Here is a 26747-nt window from a genome sequence, read left to right as displayed (position 1 = left end):
CATGTTGTGTATGATATATTTTTATTATATATTTTTTTTATCGCATCTGATACATTGGGCATTTATGGCTACTTTTTGTTAACAACAATGTTAATTTTAGACAAAAACAGTTTTGTCCATAACATTTTGAAATTATGGCACATGTTGATCATGATACAAAGGGTATTATAGGTTTAATTTAAAATATTATATAATAATAAAAACTGCAAATGTGAGTGCAAATCTTTTTTCCTCAGTCTTAATTAACTGAAGCTTTTGAGTGAACTAACAGTCAGACACATTAGTCCTCTGTTTCTGGACACACACATGACAGCACTTCTATCATTTAACACGATATTAATGCAGACACTTGCGTACACATTAGAGCTGTTGCACTCCACAACAAGTAAATCCTCCTAACAAAAAGGAACTTCCAGGACCAAACAGCATTATATGTTTTACGTGAATCTATGGTCCGGAACTGGAGGTGACACGGGCCGGAAGAGGCCCCTGTGCAGGGAGTTTGACACGCCTGAGCTAAACCGTCGGAAACACTTCTGACCTGTAGGTGGCGATGGCGGACCGAAGCAGCAGCACGCCGCAGAAAAAGAAGAAGCTGTGATGGCGCGGAGCAGCACGTAAACAGATGTGAACAGATGTTTTAGCGCATAGAAACAGGACAGCTGCTCCGACAGAGACCCGAGGAAGAGATGAGAGAGAGCGGAGTCAGAAGGCGCGACGGGACGGACTGAGGCTGCAGAGAGAGGCGCACTGACGGTTAGGGAGCTCCGCTAACACCGCTGCTAACAGCTAACACATGCTAACAGCGGTTAACAGCTACAACCCGCTGCTGGAGGTCCGCCTCACCAGGTGTCCAGGTGGGAACTGTCCCCACACCGTGATTGGCCTCTGTCTCCATACACACAGAAAGACATGACATGCACATAATGTGCACATAATGTGCATGTCATGTCTTATGTTTTTCATTCAAACAGCTTTGGCTTTTTAATCCGGTTACTCGGGTTTACTTGAATCTCTCGTGTGTGTCACCTGTGAGGTTCAAGGTTCTTTATTTGTCACATGCATAGTTATACAAGTATAACACACAGTGAAATGTAGCCTGACACGCGCCTCGACATGTGCAAAAATGGGGGCGGGGGGCGGGGGGGGGGGGGCTGTAGAGGAAGAACATATATATACACACACACACATATAGTATATACACTGGGTGAATGTGCAGTAGTAGCAGCAAGCAGGTGAATTCTGTACATTAATATGAATAGACATCTGACTATTTTACAGGATAGACAATATAAACATATTTAAAATTAAAGGAATTGAAATGTACATTGTGCCTTGGTTTAGTGTCTGGAAGAGTCCTGTCTCAGTCAATTATAGATGATGTGAGAGGGCGGGTGTGTGTGTTTAGGGCACGGATGGCTTGGGGATAGAAGCTCCTCTTGAGTCTCTCTGTCCTTGCCCGGAAGATGCGGAACCTTCTACCAGATTGCAGAAGTTGGAACAGTTTGTTGCCAGGATGGGACGGGTCCTTCAGTATCTGCTCTAGTCCGGCATCTCCTGGTGTAGGTGTCCTGAAGCGGGGGGAGAGCAATCCTGCAGCAGCGTTCTGCTGTACGGATCACTCTCTGGAGGGCTTGCAAGCTGTCACATGTGAACTGAAGAAAAAGTCACGCAAATCATCAGTCATGTATCATCTCACCCCGATACACGTGACATAGGGCTGCTCAATTAATCGAATTTTAATCTAAATTACGATCTGGGCTTTCAACGATCATTAAAAATGACTGAGCCGATTATTAGCCCCTCCCTCATGCTTTACTCTGGCGCTGCTCCGTGTGGCAAATCGAGCGCACCTCTCTGCGTTTCGAACACGTGTCACAACAATTAAGAGGACACGAGGGAAGCTCGGAAAGCTAAGCAGAAGTTATTTGGAGAGGAGAGTGACTGCCGTTGGTTGAAAAGAGAAAAACCTTCAGTGGTGTGGAAACATTATGGGTTCGAGTTCTTCATCATGGTCTCATTGATGAAGCAGAGGACCGTCCTGTCACATGTCTGTTTTGATAATTACGTTTGTTTGCAGACATCACCCCCCCACACACACACACACTCACGCACACTGTTAGCCCCGCCTCCACTTCAGCCTCGCATGTTTTGGAGACGGGTGGAGTTCTAATTGTGTTCCGTTGGTTCTGATCCAGGTTCTGCTCTAACTGCTGAGTGGATCTGTGTGACCCATCCGAGTAGCGATGGCGGCACGTGGGCGGGGGCAGAGGATGCTAAGTTTCACTATGGAAACAGTCAAAGGAGATGCTCCACCTCCATCGGTGCAGCAGCCCACACCTGTGTTTCCTGTAAGAGACTCACCTGCACCACTCGGGGGGGGGGGGGGGGGGGGGGATAAGCATCAGACTAGGTGTGACCTAATGATGTCACTCAGTTCCCGCCAATAACTCATGCTGATAATAAAACGCCGTGTTATTGGCTCAGACTTTGGTCGTAAATATTTTGCACTTGTAACTCAGACGTTGTAGTTGTGTAAATATGTTTTACAAAAACACGATTTATTTATTTTTAAGGTCTGTTTGCAGATACAAAGACCCGCAGCCACGACAAACACACAAATCCTCATCTATGCACAAACATAACATTTTCGGATATTTTGGTTACAGGGTTACAAACACCACAATCTGAGCCGCATGTTATCTTAGCACTCAGCTTCTTGTCCTCTCAGATTATTGATTATTGATTATTGATGTGTTCAGGAGTTTGACAGAGGTCTGTCTTCCATCACTGATCAATAATCTGATCAATGCACACAGACAGGCTGTAATTTAAGTCTAAAATTAAGTCATTAAAGTGGTGAAAGCAATGCATGCTGGAACATCGCGTTAATGCCTTGCTTTTGTCAAGGTGATGGAGCGGAAGCCCCTCCCCCTGACAGGCGGGGAGGAGGCGGAGTATCTGTTGGCCCTGAAGCAGGATTTCAGAGGCGCCATGAGGAGTCTGCCCTGCTTCATCCAGCCGCTGGTGACTCACAGAGGTCAGAGGTCACACGTCACACTTCGCTCGTCTTCCCGCTGATGATTTGCAGCTTTATTGTGAAAGTCTCACCTGTGCTTCATGTTTCCTGTCCAGATGTGGAGCGTTACTCTGATAAGTACAACAGAAGCGAGCAGATGGACAAGCTGCTGGACTGGGCTCCAGGTGAGGCTCCGCCCACAGCAAGTGATTAATCAAAAATCAGCAGCATTCACTGTTTTTTCAGGATTTATCCAATCAGAAACCAGGTGAATTTCTGCACATGCTCAGTAGAAGAATTTGGGATAAAAATTTTCAGGTATAAAATAAATATAAATACAGGATGCAGTAGCAGTACACAGTCATACTATACAGTAATACTTCACAGTAGCAGTACACAGTCATACTATACAGTAATACTTCACAGTAGCAGTACACAGTAGCAGTACACAGTCATACTATACAGTAATACTTCACAGTAGCAGTACACAGTCATACTATACAGTAATACTTCACAGTAGCAGTACACAGTCATACTATACAGTAATACTTCACAGTAGCAGTACACAGTGCTGTTAACCACTCCCTGTTTTCCAGACTGGAAGAGATTCCCCAGAGAGCTCCGAGTCCACGTCAGGCAACCTGCCAGAGACAGTCAGTACACTCTGATTACACTCTGTACTCTGATTACACTCCGTGTATACAGGTGATGGTCTGGTGTTTAGCGGTGCGCTGTGTGTGTGTTCAGGTGTATCGGCTGCCGTTCAGTCTCCTCCTCCTCCTCAGATGAAGAAGAAGGGTGTGAAGGATAAAGAGGAGGTGCTGCTCAAACTGGAGGTGAGTCTGGATTTAGTCTCGCTGTGAGTCACGTTCCACATTTCTGAGTTTGGTTGTTTCCGTCAGCTGCGTGGAGCGTTTGATGTTTAAAAAAAAATTGTAACGTTAATTCAGTTTGAAGGTGTTCCTAATAAAGTGTCACAGAGTTGGGTTTTATTGATCCAAGTTTACTTTCGGCTTCCTGCTGGTTCCACCTTAAACTAACGAGTCCACCTTAACTGTGCCAGAGCCTGGAGAAGAAGGAGGAGCAGGAGACGTCAGAGGACGAGGAGGGAGAGACGAAGAAGAAGCAGGAGGAGGAGGAGGCAGAGGGAGAGGAGGAGTACGACGAAGAGGAGTTCGAGGAGGTGAGACCAGATCGATCAGTTTATTCAAACGCTCCTCTAACGAGGGTGTAACCAAATAATCCCAGATAATCTCTAAAGGTAGTTAATCTCATCATCAGTGATGTCACTGGGACGTTCACACCTGCAGGATGTCTTCTGCTCTAAACTGGAATTAACTGGTTTAAAATGCAGCCAGTCAGAAACCAATCTGGGTTTAATCTGTTAATACAGTGGGGCAAAAAAGTATTTAGTCAGCCACCGATTGTGCAAGTTCCCCCACCTAAAATGATGACAGAGGTCAGTAATTTGCACCAGAGGTACACTTCAACTGTGAGAGACAGAATGTGAAAGAAAATCCATGAATCCACATGGTAGGATTTGTAAAGAATTTATTGGTAAATCAGGGTGGAAAATAAGTATTTGGTCAATAACAAAAATACAACTCAATACTTTGTAACATAACCTTTGTTGGCAATAACAGAGGTCAAACGTTTACTATAGGTCTTTACCAGGTTTGCACACACAGTAGCTGGTATTTTGGCCCATTCCTCCATGCAGATCTTCTCGAGAGCAGTGATGTTTTGGGGCTGTCGCCGAGCAACACGGACTTTCAACTCCCGCCACAGATTTTCTATGGGGTTGAGGTCTGGAGACTGGCTAGGCCACTCCAGGACTTTCAAATGCTTCTTACGGAGCCACTCCTTTGTTGCCCGGGCGGTGTGTTTTGGATCATTGTCATGTTGGAAGACCCAGCCTCGTTTCATCTTCAAAGTTCTCACTGATGGAAGGAGGTTTTGGCTCAAAATCTCACGATACATGGCCCCATTCATTCTGTCCTTAACACGGATCAGTCGTCCTGTCCCCTTGGCAGAAAAACAGCCCCATAGCATGATGTTTCCACCCCCATGCTTCACAGTAGGTATGGTGTTCTTGGGATGCAACTCAGTATTCTTCTTCCTCCAAACACGACGAGTTGAGTTTATACCAAAAAGTTCTACTTTGGTTTCATCTGACCACATGACATTCTCCCAATCCTCTGCTGTATCATCCATGTGCTCTCTGGCAAACTTCAGACGGGCCTGGACATGCACTGGCTTCAGCAGGAACACGTCTGGCACTGCGGGATTTGATTCCCTGCCGTTGTAGTGTGTTACTGATGGTGACCTTTGTTACTTTGGTCCCAGCTCTCTGCAGGTCATTCACCAGGTCCCCCCGTGTGGTTCTGGGATCTTTGCTCACCGTTCTCATGATCATTTTGACCCCACGGGATGAGATCTTGCGTGGAGCCCCAGATCGAGGGAGATTATCAGTGGTCTTGTATGTCTTCCATTTTCTGATGATTGCTCCCACAGTTGATTTTTTCACACCAAGCTGCTTGCCTATTGTAGATTCACTCTTCCCAGTCTGGTGCAGGTCTACAATACTTTTCCTGGTGTCCTTCGAAAGCTCTTTGGTCTTGGCCATGGCGGAGTTTGGAGTCTGACTGTTTGAGGCTGTGGACAGGTGTCTTTTATACAGATGATGAGTTCAAACAGGTGCCATTCATACAGGTAACGAGTGGGGGACAGAAAAGCTTCTTACAGAAGACGTTACAGGTCTGTGAGAGCCAGAGATTTTCCTTGTTTGAGGTGACCAAATACTTATTTTCCACCCTGATTTACCAATAAATTCTTTACAAATCCTACCATGTGGATTCATGGATTTTTTTTTCACATTCTGTCTCTCACAGTTGAAGTGTACCTCTGGTGCAAATTACTGACCTCTGTCATCATTTTAGGTGGGGGAACTTGCACAATCGGTGGCTGACTAAATACTTTTTTGCCCCACTGTAACATGGGATTGATCTCGTGGATTTTCTGAGGCTCTAATTGATGTTTTCTTGGCGCTGCAGGAGACGGATTACATCATGTCATACTTTGATAACGGCGAAGATTTTGGCGGCGACAGCGATGACAACATGGACGAGGCTATTTACTAAAGCACCAGCACACATGACTTCCAGTCACATGTTCCTGCGGTCTGACCGAAGTCGAGTCAGACCGACGACGATGATGATGATGATGAGACTTTTTCTGAATGTTTTTAAACTTTTGTACAAAATGTAATCAGTTTTATTTTCTGCTGCTGGACCAATAAAAACAGCACGTCTCACACACGCTCTGTAAGCATTTCAGGGAACGTTCCTCCTGGAACCAGCTGATCGTGACAGGAAGCAGCAGCTGGTCTGAGGAGGACCATCGTTACACTCGTGCCTGTGGTAAAACAAAAACTAGTAACACACAGCAACAACAACAGCATCTGGTAACATCTAGCACCCAGGCCTCACAGTCAGAGGACATGCACAGCTGTGGAGGAGCGTCATATCAAAATAGACGGAGGGACATCGTCATTAGGAAAGGAGAGACTGAGGTCAGATGAATGGCTGCTTTCACCATGAGTCACTCGCTGTGTCCGAATTCAGGGGAAGGATGCTCAAAATGCCATATTTGGAGGCAATGACGTCACAGCAACGCGACGAAGGCTGTCCGAATTCAAAGAGCGACAAATGCGTCCTACTTTTACCCAAATGTTAAGGATGGGTCCGATGTATCCTTCGTGTCCTACTATATCCCAGGATTCATTGCGGGTCATACAGGAGATTTGTTCCTGATAACGATGGTGGTCGAAGAGGAAAACACTTTCAAATGTAAGTATATAAAATCTGGTTGTACAAAAGTTAAATTGTTGTAGCGGCCGTGTTGTTAAGCTTTGGGCATCTGCAGAGACATGTTCCTTTTATTTAAATAACCGTAAACCAGCTTGTATTGCGGGTCCCGCGGTTTTTCATGTAATGCCACTTACATACAGCTAATTTAGCCCTGCGACAGACTGGCGACCTGTCCAGGGTGTACCCCGCCTTTCGCCCTATGACAGCTGGGATAGGCTCCAGCGCCCCCCGCGACCCTGAAAAGGATAAGCGGAAGCGAATGGATGGATGGATGGATACAGCTAATTTAGATTTTTTGAATTGGTGACATGTTGTGGGGAACAAAGACCAAACGGCTTAATTTATTAAAACGAGGAGAAAACGATCACCTCTTCACTGGGGTGAAGAATTGGGCCGCTACGGCGTGGAGGTACAAGAATAAATCAATGTACACATCATATTCATATGAGTGCGGTCCTATTAACCCTCATGCTGCACAGCAGCGGTCCCCAACCTTTGTTGCGCCACAGACACGGAGCCTTTAAGGTGTCGCGGATGAATGCAACCACATAAAATGACCAAGACAAAAACTGATATTTTGTAAATATAATAACAAACGTGAATGTACTGAGTAATTGTGTAACTTTATTAGCAGCGTCCTCCTGAAAATGTGCCAACATTGAGAGTAACGTCCTCCTCTCTGCCGCTTAATGCTCTCTGGTCGCTATGGTAACGTGTAAATATTTCTTTCAAAATAAGACGCACAACTACAACAAGGGAAAGACCCAGGGAAACCGAGTTAACGATACAAACCCTGAAAACCATAAATTTCACAGCGGAGCCTCAACTCCCGTGGCCCGGTACCACACCACTCACGGACCGCTGCTGACCTGTGATGTCCACACGGCGTTCCTCTGGTGTCTGAAAGTCACCCCCTTGCAGGCCAGAAGACATGAGATAACTTTAAAGAATACAAAGTACGTCTGTGTGTTATCAAGAAGATGATTCTTAAGAACACAAGTTAATAAATGTGCAACTACTAAGAGTTGTGGTGTTTTTATTTGCCTGCTGTCATCTTTGATTTCCTCTGCCTTTAGGATTGCGAGTATCCAGGCTCAGGAGAGGGGTCAGTGGGAAGCCCACTGCTGTGCTTGGCCCTGGTTTGCCCTCATGGATGAGGTGATAGGACAGATGCCTTCCACTAAGCCTCCTGTCCTAATGTCCTCTCTCCCCGAGGACACCCCAGGGCCAAGCACAGCAGTGGGTGACCAAAACGACAGCGATGACGAAGCCACCTACGACAGGGAGGAAGAGGAGAAGATGATGAGCTGCTAGACCTCATCAGAGAGGACATGAGGCAGCAAAGAGAGGAGAGGAGAGCAGGGAGAGGATGGACCGACTGTTTCACTTCTAGAAAGATCAGTTCCCAAATGAGTTACGTACTGAGAAATGTGTTTATTTGAATATATTTCTTATGTGTTGCATTGGTTTGAAGGTTTTATGGTATTAATAAATTGATTCAAACAAACAGTAATTGTCACTGAACTCAATTTGATTTATGAACATAACTTTGAACAATATTACTTGGATATTTATAGCAATAAATAAATAACAAAAACAATTAAACAAGAATATTTCAAATACACAGTAAAGATGAAAAAACAATATTTACAGTTGTTCAGACAGGATTAAGCTGAGTGACCTGGTCCTGGACCGTTTCTTTTACAACTGTAATAGATTACAGGAAGTCTCTGGCAGTGTTACTGAAGATCAGACGTGGATGGTGCTGCAACTGAGACCTGCGGTTTGTCTTTTCTGGTCAGCGAGTGGAGAATCACACAGGGTGGTCTGCAAAGAGAGCTTTAGGATCCTCCCACTGTCCACTGCATCGTCCATCCACAGGGTTTGCAGGGCTCACTCGTGGCTGCCACACCACTCAGATGTTTTCAGAAATATGCAAGCAGGAGATGGTGGGTGCTGTATTATTAGTATAATACTTGTAACTCTGTAGCAGACAACAGTTTGATAAAGTGCTGTGTAAAAACAAACAAAAGATTAGATTCTATCAGTTTCAAAGATATTTAGTTTATATATGTTATATGATACAGTACATGTGTAAGAATGACCGATGTTGTGCCAAAAAATGATCGTCTGCCAAAAACTGATTTCCGGTTTTTGCCCTAAACTGATTGCTCGTATTTAACCTGCTATGAATAACTTGTTGTTTTATAATATGTGAAACATGTCAAATGTTTCCCTCATTAATGATATCAGGTCACTTTGAGCAACCAACAACATTCCTGGAACAGGTAGAAGCTGCAACCAGTTTTTGGCAGTGACTTTTATCCTTTATTTATCCAGTTCACAAACAATCTTGTTGACATTAGAAATTTATTTTTTAAGAGTAATCTGGCCAAGAGGACAGCAGACAGCGCAACACATATATCAATTGTATCTACATTAGAACCAGAGTTATAAAGATACTTGAACAACAGGTAATTATTGCATATATAAAACTCCTTTGTAAACCATGTTCACCGAAGTCTATTTACCAACATACATAAAGATATTACACATATTACACTTGGAAACATTGGAAATCATTTTTGACAGGCGAACACTTCTTGGCACAACGCCGGTAATAATTCAATTATCGTGTAATTAGCTGAGTAATTCCTAAATGCGTGTAGATTAAAGGACATTATTTTACCTGGACATGATTGTCTCTGATGAGCCTAAGGTACAAAACGTGCGGGTGACGACGATAAGGTTTTTCTAGCTCCTCGAGAATTAAAATTGTCCAAACAACTGAGCGACATTTCTGGGTCCATTTTAAAGTTTTCGCGCTGTGGCGCTAGCGACGGGAAAAACACGTAAGTAAGGGCGGAGTTGAAGACTAGGAGGCTGTCCACAGCCCATCTGTTATGTTGGATACTCATTGTTTGTTCAATAAAGTTTCTATGGAGAAAAAAAGGGGGCTGCCCACAGCCGCTCACTTCCTGACTACCCGTCCGTCTAAGGACACTACCTTGTGACGTAGGTAGTTAGTGTCCTTATGAGCGTCCTTCCCCTGAATTCGGACACAGCAACTGCTAGCAGGTAAAGGTGGTTCGATCCCAGGCTGCCTCCTGGCTGCATAGCGAATATCCTTGGGCAAAATGCTAACCCATGTTTGCCTACTGGTGGTGGTCAGAGGGCCCGGTGGCGCCAGTGTCCGGCAGCTTCGCCTCTGTCAGTGCGCCCCAGGGTGGCTGTGGCTACAATGTAGCTGCCATCACCAGTGTGTGGATGGGTGGATGACTGAATGTAGTGTGAAGCGCTTTGGGGTCCTTAGGGACTGAGTAAAGCACTATACAAATACAGGCCATTTACCAAAGTGCAACGTTTAGTGATCGGCACATGCTGCGGTGCAGCTGAGGACTAACCCAGCTCCGCCTGTACCAGCCTGATGTCTCTCTCACCATTACGGCCCACACTTTGGGAGTCACTGCACGGATTACGGTGCAGGTGAATGATGTGTCCCTGGATTCTGTCGTGCTTTGGAATAACGTCAGGTGTATGAACCAGGTGTACACCTCCCACAGGCTTCAGACCAGGTGTTTCAGCCTGGCTCAGATTCAGCAGATGAAGTTTAAAACACCATATTTGGAGGACAGGGTCACCGTCAAGGCTGGACTGGGACAAAAAATCGGCCCGGGCATTTTGACTAGAGACCGGCCCACCAGGACAAAGATTGAAAATGTGACGTCATTCAGGGGTAAAACCGCAAAGGATTCTGGGAACTTGTGGCAAGAGGTACTAGCGCACGCAGGCTTTCAATTGAACTCAGTTACACAGCGATAAAAAGAAACCCAAAAAATGTCAAGAAGCTGTTGTATTATTAACTGCAATAGCCGGTCGCATGACAGCCACGGGAAGCCGACGGGTAAAGAGATCGTTTTTTTTAATCGGATTACGTCGTTGAAGAGAAATTTTTTAAGCCATGTTTCCGAAGTAAGAGCCGACGGATGGTCTGGGTATACCAAATATAACGTCCCAGAACACTCCAGCTCACATGTTAGTCTGCTCCAAATCAAATCAAATCACTTTTATTGTCACATCACATGTGCAGGTACATTGGTACAGCACATGTGAGTGAAATTCTTGTGTGCGAGCCTCACAAGCAACAGCTTCCAAGCATTTCCACACAGGTCAGTCTGCTGTTGTAGTTAATGCGTCATTTTCATAACATAATTAGTGATATGAATGTGACAGGTGAGACCTGGAGACTTGGGACCGCCCCTGGTGGGCGGAGCTGGTCTTCGCTCCTTTCATAAGCGCAGGTGTGGGCAATTGGGTATTCCTTTGCAAACCTGAAGCTGCGAGTGCTTGGTCCGAGTTGGGCAAGTTGGTGTTTCTTAACTATGAAAGTCTGATACGCGTCCTCCCCTAAACTTCTGTTAGAACGGTAGGTTACACAAAAATGTACCACTTGAGCTCTGGCTGTTGGCAGAGGTTTACAGTTATTTGCACCCTTGTAGGTGGGAAACATTGCTCCCGTGAGAACGGTATAGTGGACTTCATCGCCACTGACCCACATTTATTAGGGTGTGACACGAACTTGTGGACAGGTAACAAAACCAATTCAGTGGAGGAATTTTCCTGTGTTTTATTGTCCAGCTAGTGATCTCCTGCCTTTTATTCACAGAGTACCGAGCTGCTGCTTTGCCAGGTGGATTTCTGGCTGCGGGCAAAGGACCCGACACATCAGTGTGTTTTAATTTGTTTTAAACTGGTGTAAGCCGACAGACTGACTGCTGCGGCTGTCGATGGTTTTGGTTTTTTGTTTTACTTTTTCTGTATCAGTAGGCACCACAGATATTGATTCGCAGGCGGTGAAGGCGCTGCAGGGAAAACAAATCCTTTTTTTGTCTCCCCGCTCTTGCATGCACAGCGGGGGGCCCGAGTGAAGACGGCACCGAAGATTTGCCTTTTTTTCTATAGTGTTTTACCCATTTGGGGTCATGTGTGAGTTGCCGTCCATTTTTAACCTGTGTGCTATGTCGATTTGTTTTTAAACTGTTCTCCGCAGCGCTTGTCCTGCCTCACGGGCAATCGTACAGTCTTATCGTTTTTTAATAAGGTAACGTTTTTAATTGTTTTTAGGTGCTGCTGTTACACTGTTTCTTTTATTTTGTATTAAAAATTAAACTCTTTTAAACTGACTGTGCGCCTACGGCTCTGTCCTATTTTAAATAGGTACCTACCATGGGTCACATAGGTTACAAGCAAGTCTGGCGCTGAACAGAAATTGTCGCGCTATGCTCCTTTATTTATTGTGCATAAATAGTGAATTGTCCTGACACAATATTGCGTTTCGCTTCTGTTATTATGGTACATTGACAAAAACATATACTTTTATTCACAGGATAAAACAGTTGTTTTGTATCACTAATTGCCCAGTACGATTACAGCATACAATATTATTGTCACTGCTACATTTCTGTAATGAACCAGAAATTATTTCTACTACTAATTAATTACCGTTGAGCTCAAAGGTCCTATTAATAAACGGTTAACGAATGTGTATCTATGACGACGATTTGTGAGACTGGTAAACTTACCTTTGTTCGTACGATGGTCTTTCGTTCTACACGGTGCATTTCAAGGTCCTGCACCCATCCGTCGGTAAACTGTACCTGGGCTTGTTGCAGTGACCTGAAGTTACTAAACTTCATGAGTGTATGCGCTCACACCAAGAACCGTGTAATTATAAATCTGAGCGTGGTGAAAGTTGGGCAGCACGCTGACGTCTTTTGTCCCTCTGTGTGCTCGTAAGGGTCTGACCCTTTCACTCCTTTGATTTTTTCCTCGTATCTTTTCTTTGACTTTTCGTCGAGTCTGTCTTTGTACGGACCGGCATTGTTCTCTTTTTGTTTTGTACATTCCTTTTTTGTGCGGCAAAGAAAAAACAAGAAGGTATTGGAACCGGAGAATGAACGTTTTGCGGTGCTGCAAGTGCTTGCATTTGATGCGGTACTTGGATTGTTTTGCCACGAGTTCCCGACATGCAATGCGCGAAAATCACGTGATTGCTAAACAAGGGGGAGGGTGCATCCGGCCTCCTCGGCTGTAATTGGTCCAGCCCAGAGTCGATCATGACCAATTGGCCAATCCAACACCTTTCATTATATATACCCTTCCTTAAAAAAAAAAAAAAATCCATCGGCCCATAAAAACAAAAAATCGCCAGCGGCCCACCGGGCAAATGCCCGGTATGCCCGATGGCCAGTCCAGCTATGGTCACCGTTAAGATACAAACCTCTGCAGCTGTGGCCAACCACCTGCTTTCTTTCTGTGAACTGATGACCTTTGCCCTCTGAGCATTCCTCCTGGCTCTGATTTTTAAATTTGATGTTTTCTTGTCTTTGCGACTCCAGACATGCCGATCCATGTTTTCTTCGCGTCTCCTCAGACACAAACTGGACCTCTTTGTTCTTATTTTAACTGAAGACTGAAATTATGTGTAAATGATTTCTTTTCCTTTGCATGTGTCACGGTGTGTGCTGCAGCAGGCAGGGACCCAAACGCAGGACTCGTACACGGGATGAAAACTTAAAGCGGACACAGAGGAAAACACAGCAGGACAACGAGAGGACGGGGACAGGAGGGAACACAGCTGGGACCATCAGGGGGCGCCACGCCAGTGCCACAAATGTTGGGAAAAAAAAAAGAAGTTGGTACTATTATTTCTAAATACAAAAAATAATCCCACGTTAATTAAAATGCAAAGTAAATCTTATTTAATAGAAATATTATTTGTTACAACATTACGCCCCCCCTCCCCGCACGGTGCGCCCCCTCCCTCCCGTATCATGGTTCCTTTTGGACGTCACCACATCAAAAAATCAACACAAGATGTCAAAACGGCCAAAACTGTCAGGTGGCCAGGGAAGAAAAAAGAGAGAAGAAGAGGAGAAGAAACGAGAAAAAGACAGAGGTAGGTAACGTTAGCCTACATGAAATTATTTGAATGTGATAGTAACCTAAATTTTTAGCATTAAGCTAATGTTACATGATTCGCTAATTGCTAATCAATAAATAGCTAGTTAACTGTTTTAACGTCAGTTAATATTGTGGAGGGGGCTAAATTGTTATGGAAAATAATAATGTAACGTTAGGTAATTACAGTACTCCCACCTTTCCCACCATTCCTCATTTGTATTCATCTTTTAAGCAGGTGTTTTTTGTTTACATTGTTATTGCCTTCTGGTTAGCTAACGTTTACCCTGCAGGTCACTTTTCCACCCCTGTATATATTATAGTTGTAAGCCTAGTTGTTAAAGCGCACATCATTAATGCTAATTAAGCAATATCACATGAGAGGGAATGCTGTTTTTTAATATGAGCACTGCTGTGATTCGGTCAAAGATAATCATAACATTCTCATATGATATTATACTGTTACTTTGCATTCTGCTATTCAGCATTTCACTGTAATGATGACAATAAATTGAATCTAATCTAATTTGCATATCAGTTAACATCATACATATATCTCTTTGGTTTTTCATTTATATTATATCATTTCATTTTATTCCTGGAATCATATGTTTTTATTATTAGACTTTAATACTCAGTGGTGTCACATACTCCTCTCTTCAGATGCACTGTTGAAGTTTCTAAATCCCACCCCTGGGCCATCTACCACATCTACCGCTGCTGCCTCCACTTCAGCAGCACAACCCACCAGTTTTGCAGCAGCATCAAGCGGTGTTATTGTATTTCATATATTCATTTTTTATTTTTTTGTATTCATTTATTTATTCATATATTTTTTTATCTTGTTAATTATTCTGATTGTGAATTTGCTTTCTTTAAGTAAAAAAAAAAAGGTCAAAGACAAAGCTATTCGGTTTCTTGTGAGTACATACACTACACTGCCGATGTAGGGGGGCGCCACCTAAAATCTTGCCTAGGGCGCCAGATTGGTTAGGGCCGGGCCTGGCTGGGACACATCAGACCTAACGAGACAGGGGGAAGCAAAACTAGATACACTGCACACAGGACAGGAACTATCAAAATAAAACAGGAAACACACAGACTCAGGACACACAGGGGACTGTCCTCTCCCCCTTCCTCTTCACCCTCTACACCACAGACTTCAGCCACTGCACAGAGACCTGCCATCTTCAGAAGTTTTCTGATGACTCTGCGGTGGTTGGATGCATCAGCAGGGATGATGAGACAGAGTACCGGGCTGTGGTCGACTCCTTTGTCACGTGGTGTGAGCAGAATCATCTGCAGCTCAACGTGGCAAAGACCAAGGAACTGATCGTGGACTTCAGGAAGACCAGGAAACACTTGACCCCTGTTTCAATCCAGGGGTTCAGTGTTGACATTGTGGAGGACTATAAATACCTTGGAGTACACATTGACAATAAACTGGACTGGGCTAAAAACACCACAGCACTTTACAGGAAGGGCCAGAGTCGTCTCTATTTTTTGAGGCGACTGAGGTCCTTCAACATCTGCCAGAAAATGCTGAGGATTTTCTATGAGTCTGTGGTGGCCAGTGCGATCCTCTATGCTGTTGCATGCTGGGGGAGCAGGCTGAGGGTCGCAGATGCCAACAGACTTAATAAACTGATCCGTAAGGCCAGCAATGTTGTGGGGATGGAGCTGGACTCCCTCAAGGTGGTGTCGGAGAGGCGGATGCTGTCCAAGATAAAGACAATGTTGGATAACACCTCCCACCCACTCCATGACATGTTGGTCAGTCACAGGAGCTAGTTCAGTGAGAGACTGAGATTACCCATAATGCACCACTGAACGACACAGGAAATCATTCCTGCCTGTGGCCATCTCCCTGTACAACGCATCCACTTAACACACTGTTTGCTGCTACAACTACACATGTTTCTTTTCCAAATATTTATTTATAAGTGACTTATGTATGTATGTATGTATATATATGTATATATTGTACTATTCTTAGTTAGCGTATTGTCTGTCTTGTCTTAATGTTGGTTTAAAATGGAGCACTGTAACAAAAAATAATTTCCCCCAGGGATCAATAAAGTATTCTGATTCTGATTCTTACACAATGAGTGGGGAGACATGAAACGTGGGACATGGGAAATCACAGAGTATACACTGCTGAGGTAAATACTAAGGGAGGAACAATCACTAAAGAAAGCCAAAACCATGAACAACAATAAGAACATAGTGTTACGTTACGTAGTTACAACGTTTGAAACACAAAAACTCGTGACAGCATCCATCAATAGATAAATATGACACAAATAAAATCATGACTTTATTATAAATAACAGAAGGACATTTCTGTTTGTGGGTTCATTTTGAAGCTTCTAGTATTTTGAAGCACTGTGTTATTAATTCATTTATTTCACATGCTGGGTCCACGCCCTCATTTTATGTTTGACAGCGTTTTAGTAGGTAAAAGCTTAGACATGAGCTGAGCTGCGGTTTGGGGAAGGCCTCGAAGGGGCCAGGCAGAACCCGTGTACTACACAGAAGTGAAGAAGTTGGAGAATTGAAAAGGGAGGGTGGGGCTCGTAAATGAGAATAAACAGCTTGCAGAAGTGGGGGAACATATAGAGATGAGAATCAGAAGGGGCGTGTTTGGAGGCGGGGTCACACTCCTGAAATTCCGATACTTAATCTCCATTATTTGTTTCAGGAAGTGACCTTAATTGGTCGCGAGTGCCTAATGCTAGTTAGACTGACTATCAGTCTGCATCCACACATACTGCTAATTAGTAAAATCCAATCTAAACCGTAGAATTTCTCTCACTACAACTGGAGCTCCGCCTCCACAGATGCTCTGTTAGTACAGAGGTCATGATGGAAATATGTTATATGCAAATATATTTTTGTACATGTTAATATTTCATACATGTTACTGTGTTCTGTTTGCAGCGAGAGCAGCGACAAACTGGAGCTCAGTTCCTTCTGTAGGTTGTTAGGTTTTGTATTGTTGATTGTCATTTATGCTTAGAAATATTTAACCATATATGCTTAGAGGTGTATAATCAATTGTGTAGTGATAGGATGTGTGATCTTTAGCAGGCTGCAAAGGCTTGGTGTGTATTCCACACTGGAATGCACACCTACATCCTGGGAGCATGAGAAGAGGTCGTACCTTGTTTTATTGTTTTATGGTAGGATAAACGTGGCTGTATCTGTTTTAGGCTAAGTGCCTTTTGTTTAGATGAACTGTTGGACTTCCAGACCAGCAGGTTTAGGGAAGTCATTTATGGGGTCACACTCTGACCCCACACACACACACACACACACACACACACACACGGTACTCTTTGTTTGTATGTAGACGTCATATGTTAATGACCCTATGCATATTCATGTAACCACAATAAAAGGAGTGCTATGGGGAACCTGGCTGAGAGTCTGATGGAGGTCAAGTGGTGGGACGACACTTGGCTCCAGGCAGGTCTCCCTCATGCATGAGTAACACGAAGAACTCTGCCTACTTGGTGTTCAATGCTTTTGCTGTGTAATTATATTGTCTTCAACGTTCCAGCGAATAGGTTCAAGCTACAAACCTATCAAGGTACACCCATAAAGGTGATTCTGATGCCACACAGAGTCACGTCACGAGGTCGTCTGACTGCTCTCTCTCTCCCACCTGCTCCTGTGTTTCTGTGGCCACGCCCTCTGACCTCTCCTTCCTCCTCCTTCTCCTCCTCCTCAGCACCAGCAGCAGCAGGACGGCAGCGAGCAGCAGGAAGACCAGAGGCGAGATGGAATGAACTCTGTGAGAGTACGATGACTCCGCCCTCCAGTTTACCCTCAGCCGGTTGTCCAGGCTCAGGTGAGACGCCTCACAGGTGTAGTTGTGTTTCCTCTGCAGCTCCTTTTCGTCGACCATCAATGTCTTCCTCACTTGGTAGAGGCCGTTCCCATTGGGCAGCACCGAGCCGATGCGCAGCTCGCCTTCGTCCACGGGCTGGCCGTCCCGCAGCAGGCTCAGGTTAATGTGGCGAGGGTAGAAGTCAGTGGCCAGGCAGGTGACCTGAGCCCCGCCCACCACTTGCCTGGTGATAAAGCGGAGTCGAGGCTTCACCCTTCGCATCACAAGGTGCTTCTCGCGCTCCAGGAAGTGTTGGAGCGTCCGCACACAGAACGGTAGATATATGTTTGAATACAGCATCTGGAAGGATGTTTTCTTTAGGGCGTCCCACTGGATCTCCCAGCCTTCCCTGACAGCATACGTGAAGTGGGTCATGTTGTAGAGCAGGCTGTCGGCGTCCTGCCCGTTGGAGCCGTCTCTGAACATGATGAGTGCCGGCTGGCCGTCCTCCAGTACCTCGCAGCCCGTTACCCTCTGCTGGACATGAACGCCATCGATGGTCAGGTTAAAGCGATGCTTCACCAGATTCAGCCTCTTCTTCATGCTGGAGTAAATGTCTCGTAGCACAGTCACGGGCTCCTGGCCCAGGTTGAGTTCCGCTTCGTGGTCAGATGCCGTGCTCGCCCTCATCACCCGGTCGACCTTTGAGTCATAGTATCCCACCTGGATGTCATCCAACATCAGAACAACAGTGAACTCTGGGAAGTGGGCAGAGCCTGGGATGTAGGAGGCAAGCGCCCAGAGGGAGTGTCGTCCTGTGCCTGATGGAACAAATTTACAACAATGTTACTTAAAATAACGTAAAACTTCAGGCTAATGTTCCCAAAGCTCCCGACCTCTGGGCTCTACCCTTCCCCACTACTGGCTCCTGCTGAACCCGATTATCATGCCATTGGCTGAGGTCGGAGTCCTGCAACCAGTGGCTGCTCTCCGTGGCCTGTGTAAGCACAGTGGTTGTTGTGTTGGTGTGTTAGCCTTGTTTGAGACATTTCATCCCAGAAGCGTGTTCAGTTCTAAAACCAAATGGTAAAAAGTCCCAGGTGCTTCATGTGCTTCATCACATGAACCATTGTAAAAAAAACCAAAAGCATGTAGGTCATTATCAGGTTTTGGGTGAAACCATTGTTTCACTCTATATCACAGGTGTCAAACTCCAGGCCTCGAGGGCACAACTGTACCCTCAAACACAATAATAACATGGACTGAACCACCACTCACAACCACTAGCACTTTATATAGCCTCTGTAGAAACTATCTACACCCTCACTTATCTTAACTGCACTACTGTATAGCTCTGTGTAAATAATCATTCTGTACATTCGATAATCTTTAATCCTACAACTGTTTACAACTTGCATAGTTCCCATTTCTGTATAGCTGTATATCCCAGATTCTGTAAAGTTATTTATTTCATATTCTGTATAGTTTTTCATATTTATATCCTGTTCATATCCTGTACATAGCTTGTACTCACTACAGCCTGTACATACTTATAGTTATAGAATATTCACAACATACTTCATACCGTGTACATTATAACTGTCACGACCTGCGGGGTCGGCAAGGCACTGATCAGCAATCTCTCTCCCCCTCCCCTGTTTTGCCGGGGCGGAACTCATGGCAGGTTCACGCCCTCAGCCCACGCCCTCCCGGATCATGCACACCTGGGCCTCATCAGACCAGCTGGTATATCAGAAGGAGGAGATCAGCTGTTCAACGCTGGATTGTTGTGAAGACTCCTGTCAGTACACGTCGAGCCCTAGTTTCCCACACTTCCGCCTCAGAAAGTAACATTTGTCTCTCTGTTCTAGATTCCCCGGACCCGTCCCCGTGTTTCCCTGTGTGGAGCGTGTAAGAGGTGGCTGGTCACTAGCGGAGAGAGGTTGGCGTGAGCGTGTGTGTGATCCCCTTGTTTTCCCTGGAGCCCTGGAACCCGTCCTCGCACATCTTGTATATAGCACTGTCCTCGCACTGTCTGTAAATACACTTGGTGAAGATTTTTGTGAATAAACGGTCTCTGTTACAACACACTCCGGAGTCCTGCGAGTGGATCCTCAGAGCAACCCGTGACAATAACATACCATAATAGACCCATTTCTGTCATGGTTCGGCTGTGTGGCAGGCAGGAGAAGGACCCAAACGCAAACTCACGGAGACGAAACGTAAACTCAAAAACACAGCTTTAATGCTGGCATAAAGTGAAACACAAAAAACAGTACTAAACTTAAACTGGGGAGACTAAAGCACGAGGCGCCACAGGGAAAAATCACACAGCTATGAGGGAGACTACGACACTGACAAAGAGAAACACAGGGCTTAAATACACAGAGGGATAACGAGGGAATGAGACACAGAAGGAGGGCACAGCTGGGAGAAATCAGGACTGGACAAGACAGAGACGCAAAACTAGAAACACTCACATGAGGCATGGACCTTCAAAGTAAAACAGGAAGTATCACACAGAGACGCGAACTAGACACAGTGGAGACAGCAACTAAGAAACAGAGACAAACCATAAGGCAGAGGTCTAAGAACCAAAATACACAGAGGGAAATACTCAGCTTTGAACACAAGAGACTAGACTAGAGGGAGTAACAAAAGACCAACCATGAGAACATAATGCACAATGCAGGGTGACAGAAAACAAGAAACTCAAACATGCAAAGACACACCATAAACAGAACAGAGGGGGCACAGAGAGACATGAAGGGCAGGGGAGACTTAACATGGGTTGAAACACAAGGGGGAACTAATAAGCAAATGAACATAGGAGGCCTAATGAGCTAAACATACTATAAACATCAAAATGAACTAGAACTCAAAACACTGGGTCCTAAGACCCAGGATCGTGACAATTTCTGTAATATACTTACATATCTATACTATTGCTAATATATATTGTAATATATCTATATCACTAAAGCACTTCTGGATGGATGCAAACTGCATTTCGTTGCCCTGTACTTGTGCATTTGCAATGACAATAAAGTTGAATTCTATTCTATTCTATTCTATCTTGACAGCAAAATTATTTCAAGCAAGGAAAATTCATTTCTGCGTGCAGGAAATGTGTTTTAATGTTTGCTATCATTCAATTTCAATTTCAATTTTATTTATGTAGCACCAAATCACAACAGCAGTCGCCTCAAGGTGCTTTACATTGTAAGGTAGACCCTACAATAATACATACAGAGAAAATCCCAACAATCATATGACCCCCTATGAGCAAGCACTCTGGTGACAGTGGGAAGGAAAAACTCCCTTTTAACAGGAAGAAACCTCCGGCAGAACCAGGCTCAGGGAGGGGCGGGGCCATCTGCTGTGATTGGTTGGGGTGAGAGATTCATATACACACACAATAACAGCCCCTCTCACTCAGCTCTGTGTGCTGACAGACCTGCCCCACATGGCTGGGACATTTGACCTCAGAACTGAAGAAGCTTCTCGAATGAAACGTCTTCAAGCAACTTAAAGAAGTCCAGACGCTTTTCTTCCCGAGCTCCTTAGACTACTCAGGGATTAATAAAGTATTCTAGTTCTGATTTGGTGTTATATAAATAAAATTGATCTGAACTGAATTGAAAATTTAATATTTTTGATCAATTATTAAATGATTTAACTAGAGATGGACCGATCCGATATTACGTATCGGTATCGGTCCGATACTGACCTAAATTACTGGATCGGATATCGGAGAAAAATAAAAAATGTAATCCGATCCATTAAATATCACGAAAGCACCTCACAAAACTTGCAACACGCCGTAACTCACCTCAGAACGTTAGCATGTGGAGCAGTATGCATCACGTGATAGAGCGGCTGTGGCATGCAGGACCTGTCGGTGGTCTGGATAGCATGTGGAGCTTCGCTAGCAACCCGGCATTTCATCTCCGACAAAGTTATCCCGAGAGAAGTAAAGCAAGTGTGTAAGTCCATCTCTGAATGTTTGTAAAGCATTCCTGCGTTAAGCTTAACAAACGATATATGGAGCGACTGCCTCTTCTTGCTGCTACTTCAATCATGAAACTGCTTAACGATCAGCTGATCGGCTTTTCTGTCGCGAGTCCGTGTCTCTAGTTTGCTTTTGGCCCACTTTGCACCAGAAAGAGGAAACCAGCGGCTGAACAACAGCAGCACGTTTAAGCTTGATAAGCTGTTGTTAGAATGTATTTATTATTACTTTCTACTCGAGGATCTTTTTCTACGTAGCTGACGCTGGTAACTGTGCAGGGGCGGATCTAGCAAAGTTTAGCCAGGGGGGCCGATAGGGCATTAACAGGGAAAAGGGGGCACAAAGACATACTTTTCTTTCTTATTCTCATTTAAAATGTCGAGCTTTTAATAAATAATTATCTGACACCCAAAGTTTTAATTTGATGCAAAATGAATAGAAGTCCATTACTGTATATAGTGACTATTAAGTCTAATATATATACCCTAGTAAGCTATAGTACTTTTTCTTTTGGGAAGGTACCATCTGTGCAGTCTGCAATTTTGTTGAAGAAAGATGTTGAATCTATTTAATATTTCTTGAAAAATAATTGATTTCTGTGCATTTTTTTCACACTGCATCAAATTAAGGTTGATTACGTTGATTAAGCATCATGAGGTGGAGCGTGAGGGGTGGTTCCCTATTTTTTATTTATTTATTTTTGTTGTTGCTGGGAGTTGGAACCCTATTAGTTAGGTTTCTTAATATTTACACTAAGTACTCTTTAAAATACCAGAATAGGGAGGATGGTGTAGGTTTAAGTTTATTAGATTGATCAGTATTGCTGAACTATGAAATATTTTTTTTGTATACAGGTATAACAGAATAGCTTTAGTGTAGTTGTTGTTTTAAACTTGAGTATGAACTTATACAAAATGCAGCAAGATATTTAAAAAACAGTTTTGTTGATTAAAAAACACTATATCGGATTCATATCGGTATCGGCAGATATCCAAATTTATGATATCGGTATCGGTATCGGACATAAAAAAGTGGTATCGTGCCATCTCTAGATTTAACAGGGACTTATTAGAACTAATGATTAATAATTAAGATTGAATAGTTTTAATCTTTGGTGCAGTTGAGGAGGGTCTATTGTTATTTCTTTGTAGATTTTTATGCTTAAATGGTTTCTTTGGTTTGTTTGCAGATGGCCCGGGAGCAGAAGCTCCAGAGAGATGGGATTTTAGTGGCATTACTAACTGCCACTAAATTACTTACTGGTGCAGGTTCCGCTCTTCGGCAAAGGTTTCTTCATTTGGTTCTGTCCAAGGCGTCCTCAGGTGATGCGTTAACGGTCTAAATGTCTTCTTTGATTTTGTCCAGCCACTGTTTCTTTGGTCTGCCTCGAGGCCGGCATCCTGGGTCGATCCTCGTAGCCGTTTTTGCTACAGAGTTCTCATTGCTTCGAATCACGTGTCCATACCACCTCAGGTGGGACTCGAGCATCTTTTCCTTTATTTGGGCTACACCTAGTCACTTCCGTATGTCCTCGTTAATAACCCGGTCCCATCTCGTTATTCCCATTCTCCATCGGAGTACGTGCATCTCCGTGTTGGCCCGCATTGACCACACATGAGCAGGCCCTAAACACCACGGAGATCGTGGTGTTTAGGGCCTGCTCATGTGTGGTCAATGCGGGCCAACATGCGCAGCCATTTTCCCATGAGTCGATCTGGCATTTTTGTGTCACAAAGTACACCAGTGACCTCTCGCCATTTTAACCAGGCTGCATTATTCGTGCTCGGACATCGGAGGTGATATTTCCGTTGTAGCTGATGACTGAACACAGGTAGCGGAACTTCAACTCTGTGTTATGATGGTGCCATCAGTTTGGGGAGTCTCCTTCCAGGTATTCAGTCTTTTTCATATTGACCCCCATACCATAGTTGTCGAGCCGGGTCTTCCAGAGTTGAGTTGTCGTTTGAGTCTCTTCCCTGACCATATGAAGACAATCTTACCAAACAAAACGAGGCACACTGATGTCTAGATTTCACATAATTTCATGATGTGGTAAATGATGAATACCTCGGAAAGGAGAAGTGTGAAATCTGTCATGGTCCTGAGTCTGTGGACTTTTTCTGTTTGTATTAGTTATCCTTGATTTCATGATGTGTTTTTGCTCGTCTCTTGGTTTTGATTTCTGTCTCTAGTATTCCCCTCTTCTCAGGTCCTTTGCATTTCTTGTGTTCTAGTTCTTTGGTTGTGGTTCTGTGCTCCTTCTGTTTAGTGTACACTCATCCCTGCCGGTGTGTTCCCTTTGTTCTCTGTCAGCTGTATCCCCTCGTCAAGTCCGCGTCTGTTATGTTTCCTATTTTACTTTGAAAGTCTGTGTCCTATGTCAGTGTTTTGAGTTTTGCTTCCCCTGGTGTTGTCATGTCAGATTACGCCCAGCTGTGCTCTCCCCCTGTGTCTCATTCCCCTCTTTATCCTTCAGTGTAGCCCTGTGTTTCTCCCTCATGCTGTGTGTTTCCCTGTGTGCCTCCACGTATGCTTAGTTTTCCTGATTCCCAGTTTAGGTTTTGTATGTTTTTTTGTTCAGTAATAAAGCTGCTTTTTGACTTAGACTTTCGCCTCTGTTGAATCTGCACTTTGGGTCAATCCCTGCCTGCCACACAGCCCTAACATGACGAAATCCTTACAAATGCTGTCAAAGTTAGGGTTTTTTTTTTTGTTTTTTCTTCCTTTTCTAAAATCAAGTTTGAATCCAGTTTTTACACGATGCCGAGCAACATTTTAAATGTACAGAGAGATTAAAAAGTTTGAACCTGTAAAATCAGTCTGACATCACAGGTCCATCGGTGAAATCACTAACCATGTTTTTATCTTTTACCTTTGATTTAAAAATGTGACATTTGAGTCTCTGAATGATTGAATTAATCAGGACGTTGAATCGAACAGATAACCAAACACTGACAGATACAGGTACAGTCAGACAGGTGAGCACAGCAGCTTTCACTACCTGAGCTCATGGTGCGGTGGAGCAACAGAGACATCAACATCAGCTGCAGGACAAACATGTCGATGAAGCTGATCAGTCCTGATCTATTCCGGTTGGTCCTGATCCGTATTCGATCCGTCTGTGTCTCAGAGAGTCTTCACTTTCATTTTCTGAGCTCTGAGTTCCGGGGCAGTTTAGGCCAATCAGCATCCTTCTTTCACTGTCTCTGGGCAGATTTGAGGATTGTGACCAATCAGACAAAAATAATAAAAACGGTTTGCATTCTTTGCCACGGCTGCAGCATGACCAGCTTAACCTGGACTGTTTGTCCAGCAGCTGCTTCTTTGAGTGTGTCCATGAACACGTTATTAAAAAGTCGTTATTTGACTTCCTGAGTTTGTAAAATGAATAAAATCTGCTATTCGGTTTTTAAGTGATGACGTGATGAGTCCTGCTTCCAGGCCCGAAGTAGTCTGCATTTAATAAGGCTTTTGTGTTTTTAATATGTTTTAATGCTTTGTATCTTGTTCTATTTAATCTCAACAAGCCCCTAAAAACAGTCAGTGATTGCTGTCGGCCTCTTTCGGTTTTATTACCGCTAATCGTTTTAAAGCTCAGTTTTAAACCTCACGATGTAACTCCAGCCCAGCAGCAGTATATTAATGACTAACCTCGTATTGTGGATGGATTATCTCAGTTGTTCCTCTGACTGAAGTTTGGTCCGTTTACAGCATCCTGCCATGCGATTACATTTGTCCCTAACCATCAAGTTAACTTTTATCAAGTGGAAAAAAGTTAGCGTTCATCCTCCAGCTTCACTGTGTTTATGCTAACATAGCTGTGTTGCTAGCGGCCACGTAGCATATCGTTATATAGCAGCTAGCCCAACTTCAGTAACCCTACAAACGTCACTGCTGTTTAGTTTCCTGTCTTCATTTATGTTGTGATAGCAGAGCTGTACGTTTGAATGCTTAAGAAATCTCTCAGTCAGAACATGCTATATCATGTTTAGGTGGAAGCTAGCGAGCTAACTTCCTGCTAACTTCTAACTCTGTTAAATGTAATAAATTTGGTTTTCATGGATGTTAAACGTAATTGTTTCACCTGGTAAAGCAGCAACGCTGATCATTTTATTAAAGATGAAAGAATTTAGAAGTTTTTCAACTCTCAGTAATGCTACAGTGATCATTTGACTTTGGGACCTGCAGCAGAGTTTGGGCCCAGACATGGCTAATGACGTCAGACTTAAAGACCTGATTGTAAGGAAACAAGAAGGAAATGAGCCTGTGACTTTCTGCCCCAAAAGTGTCAGTGCTGGACTCATGCAGACACAGATAATCCAGAGTACATCACGGTCAGGCCGACACAGGTGAGCTCTGAAACAGGCTGAAGGGTTCAGGTCATACTAACTAAAGGTGCAGGTAAATATTAATAAATAACAATCATAATAAAGCAGAGGCTCGTTAGCAACCTGCTGACCTGTTGTCCTTAAAGTGAGTGTGGAGCTGCAGGTGCAGTGTGTGGATTCAGACATTAGGCTGTGATACTGACCTTTGCCCTGCTTTCTGCCTGCAGGCTCTAAAAGTGGAAGCAAAGCTGGAAACATGAGTGGCTGAGTCAGAAGCTGTCACGCTGATCCTCAGCCAATCACACACCACCGCTGACACACACACACACACACACACTGGTTTTCATATCTTAGTGAGGACATCCCATTGACATAATGCTTTCCCTAGCTGCTTACCCTCACCATCAAAAATGAATGCCTAACCCAACTGTAACCCTGACACTAAAACCACATTTTGAGCCTCAAAATTACCTTCAAACCCGCAGGGACAGACATGATGTCCCCATAAGGGCTGTTGGTCCCCACAAGTATAGTGGCATGCCAATTCTCTGTCCTCACAAAAACGTCTAAACGTGTACACACACACACACACACTGCAGTGAGTCAGTGGTTTCTAAAAACACCCTTGTCCAGCGTGTCCTCATCTTTCCAGGAAAAACAGGAAGTTAAAAATACAGATGCACCTGTGCTGCTCAGAAATGCATCTGTGCGACCTCTTACCCACTTC

At 44.1% G+C, this 26747-nt stretch overlaps 3 protein-coding genes and 1 long non-coding RNA gene across 8 annotated transcripts; 3 read left to right on the top strand and 1 right to left on the bottom strand.

Moving 5' to 3' along the window:
• Window positions 1-515: 515 nt before the first annotated feature.
• Window positions 516-6334, top strand: polr3glb (RNA polymerase III subunit GL b). Of its 3 annotated transcripts, none has more exons than XM_085472556.1 (8): window positions 518-756; window positions 2199-2351; window positions 2911-3040; window positions 3136-3204; window positions 3616-3672; window positions 3767-3855; window positions 4083-4202; window positions 6073-6334. In XM_085472556.1, exons 2-8 carry the CDS (start codon window positions 2247-2249, stop codon window positions 6157-6159), a joined length of 657 nt encoding a protein of 218 aa, XP_085328682.1. In that variant the 5' UTR covers window positions 518-756; window positions 2199-2246; the 3' UTR covers window positions 6160-6334. The 3 variants fall into 3 exon arrangements, with proteins under 3 accessions (XP_085328683.1, XP_085328682.1, XP_085328681.1); XM_085472555.1 differs by having other exon boundaries at window positions 518-857; XM_085472557.1 differs by lacking the exon at window positions 2199-2351 and having other exon boundaries at window positions 516-857.
• A 79-nt stretch (window positions 6335-6413) lies between these two features.
• On the top strand, window positions 6414-9138 carry LOC146699562 (uncharacterized). 2 transcript variants are annotated; one of them, XR_014922857.1, is made up of 3 exons: window positions 6414-7844; window positions 7965-8301; window positions 8605-9138. XR_014922857.1 is itself a non-coding variant. In XM_085472558.1 (2 exons), the coding sequence occupies exons 1-2, from the start codon at window positions 7594-7596 to the stop codon at window positions 8200-8202; spliced, it is 489 nt and encodes a 162-aa protein (XP_085328684.1). In that variant the 5' UTR covers window positions 6414-7593; the 3' UTR covers window positions 8203-8401. The 2 variants fall into 2 exon arrangements, 1 of the variants encoding a protein (XP_085328684.1); XM_085472558.1 differs by lacking the exon at window positions 8605-9138 and having other exon boundaries at window positions 7965-8401.
• A 1100-nt stretch (window positions 9139-10238) lies between these two features.
• LOC146699561 (uncharacterized) lies at window positions 10239-19758 on the top strand. 2 transcript variants are annotated; one of them, XR_014922859.1, is made up of 5 exons: window positions 10239-11477; window positions 11555-13846; window positions 17582-17701; window positions 19365-19481; window positions 19552-19758. It is a non-coding gene; the product is annotated as an uncharacterized LOC146699561 (long non-coding RNA). The 2 variants fall into 2 exon arrangements; XR_014922858.1 differs by having other exon boundaries at window positions 17582-19481.
• LOC146699560 (major histocompatibility complex class I-related protein 1-like) lies at window positions 16130-24878 on the bottom strand. Its single transcript, XM_085472554.1, has 2 exons — window positions 24694-24878; window positions 16130-18501 (listed from the first exon to the last, which is right to left on the bottom strand). The coding sequence occupies exons 1-2, from the start codon at window positions 24749-24751 to the stop codon at window positions 17477-17479; spliced, it is 1083 nt and encodes a 360-aa protein (XP_085328680.1). The 5' UTR covers window positions 24752-24878; the 3' UTR covers window positions 16130-17476.
• Window positions 24879-26747: the final 1869 nt, after the last annotated feature.

The sequence above is a fragment of the Copadichromis virginalis genome, linkage group LG11 (genome assembly GCF_057382275.1).
Source record: "Copadichromis virginalis isolate Kocher_CV1m ecotype Utaka linkage group LG11, C_Virginalis_male_GT1.1, whole genome shotgun sequence".
Taxonomy (NCBI): Eukaryota; Metazoa; Chordata; class Actinopteri; order Cichliformes; family Cichlidae; genus Copadichromis; species Copadichromis virginalis.
Note: the sequence above shows the minus strand (reverse complement) of the source record. Positions and strands in the feature narration are given on the sequence as shown.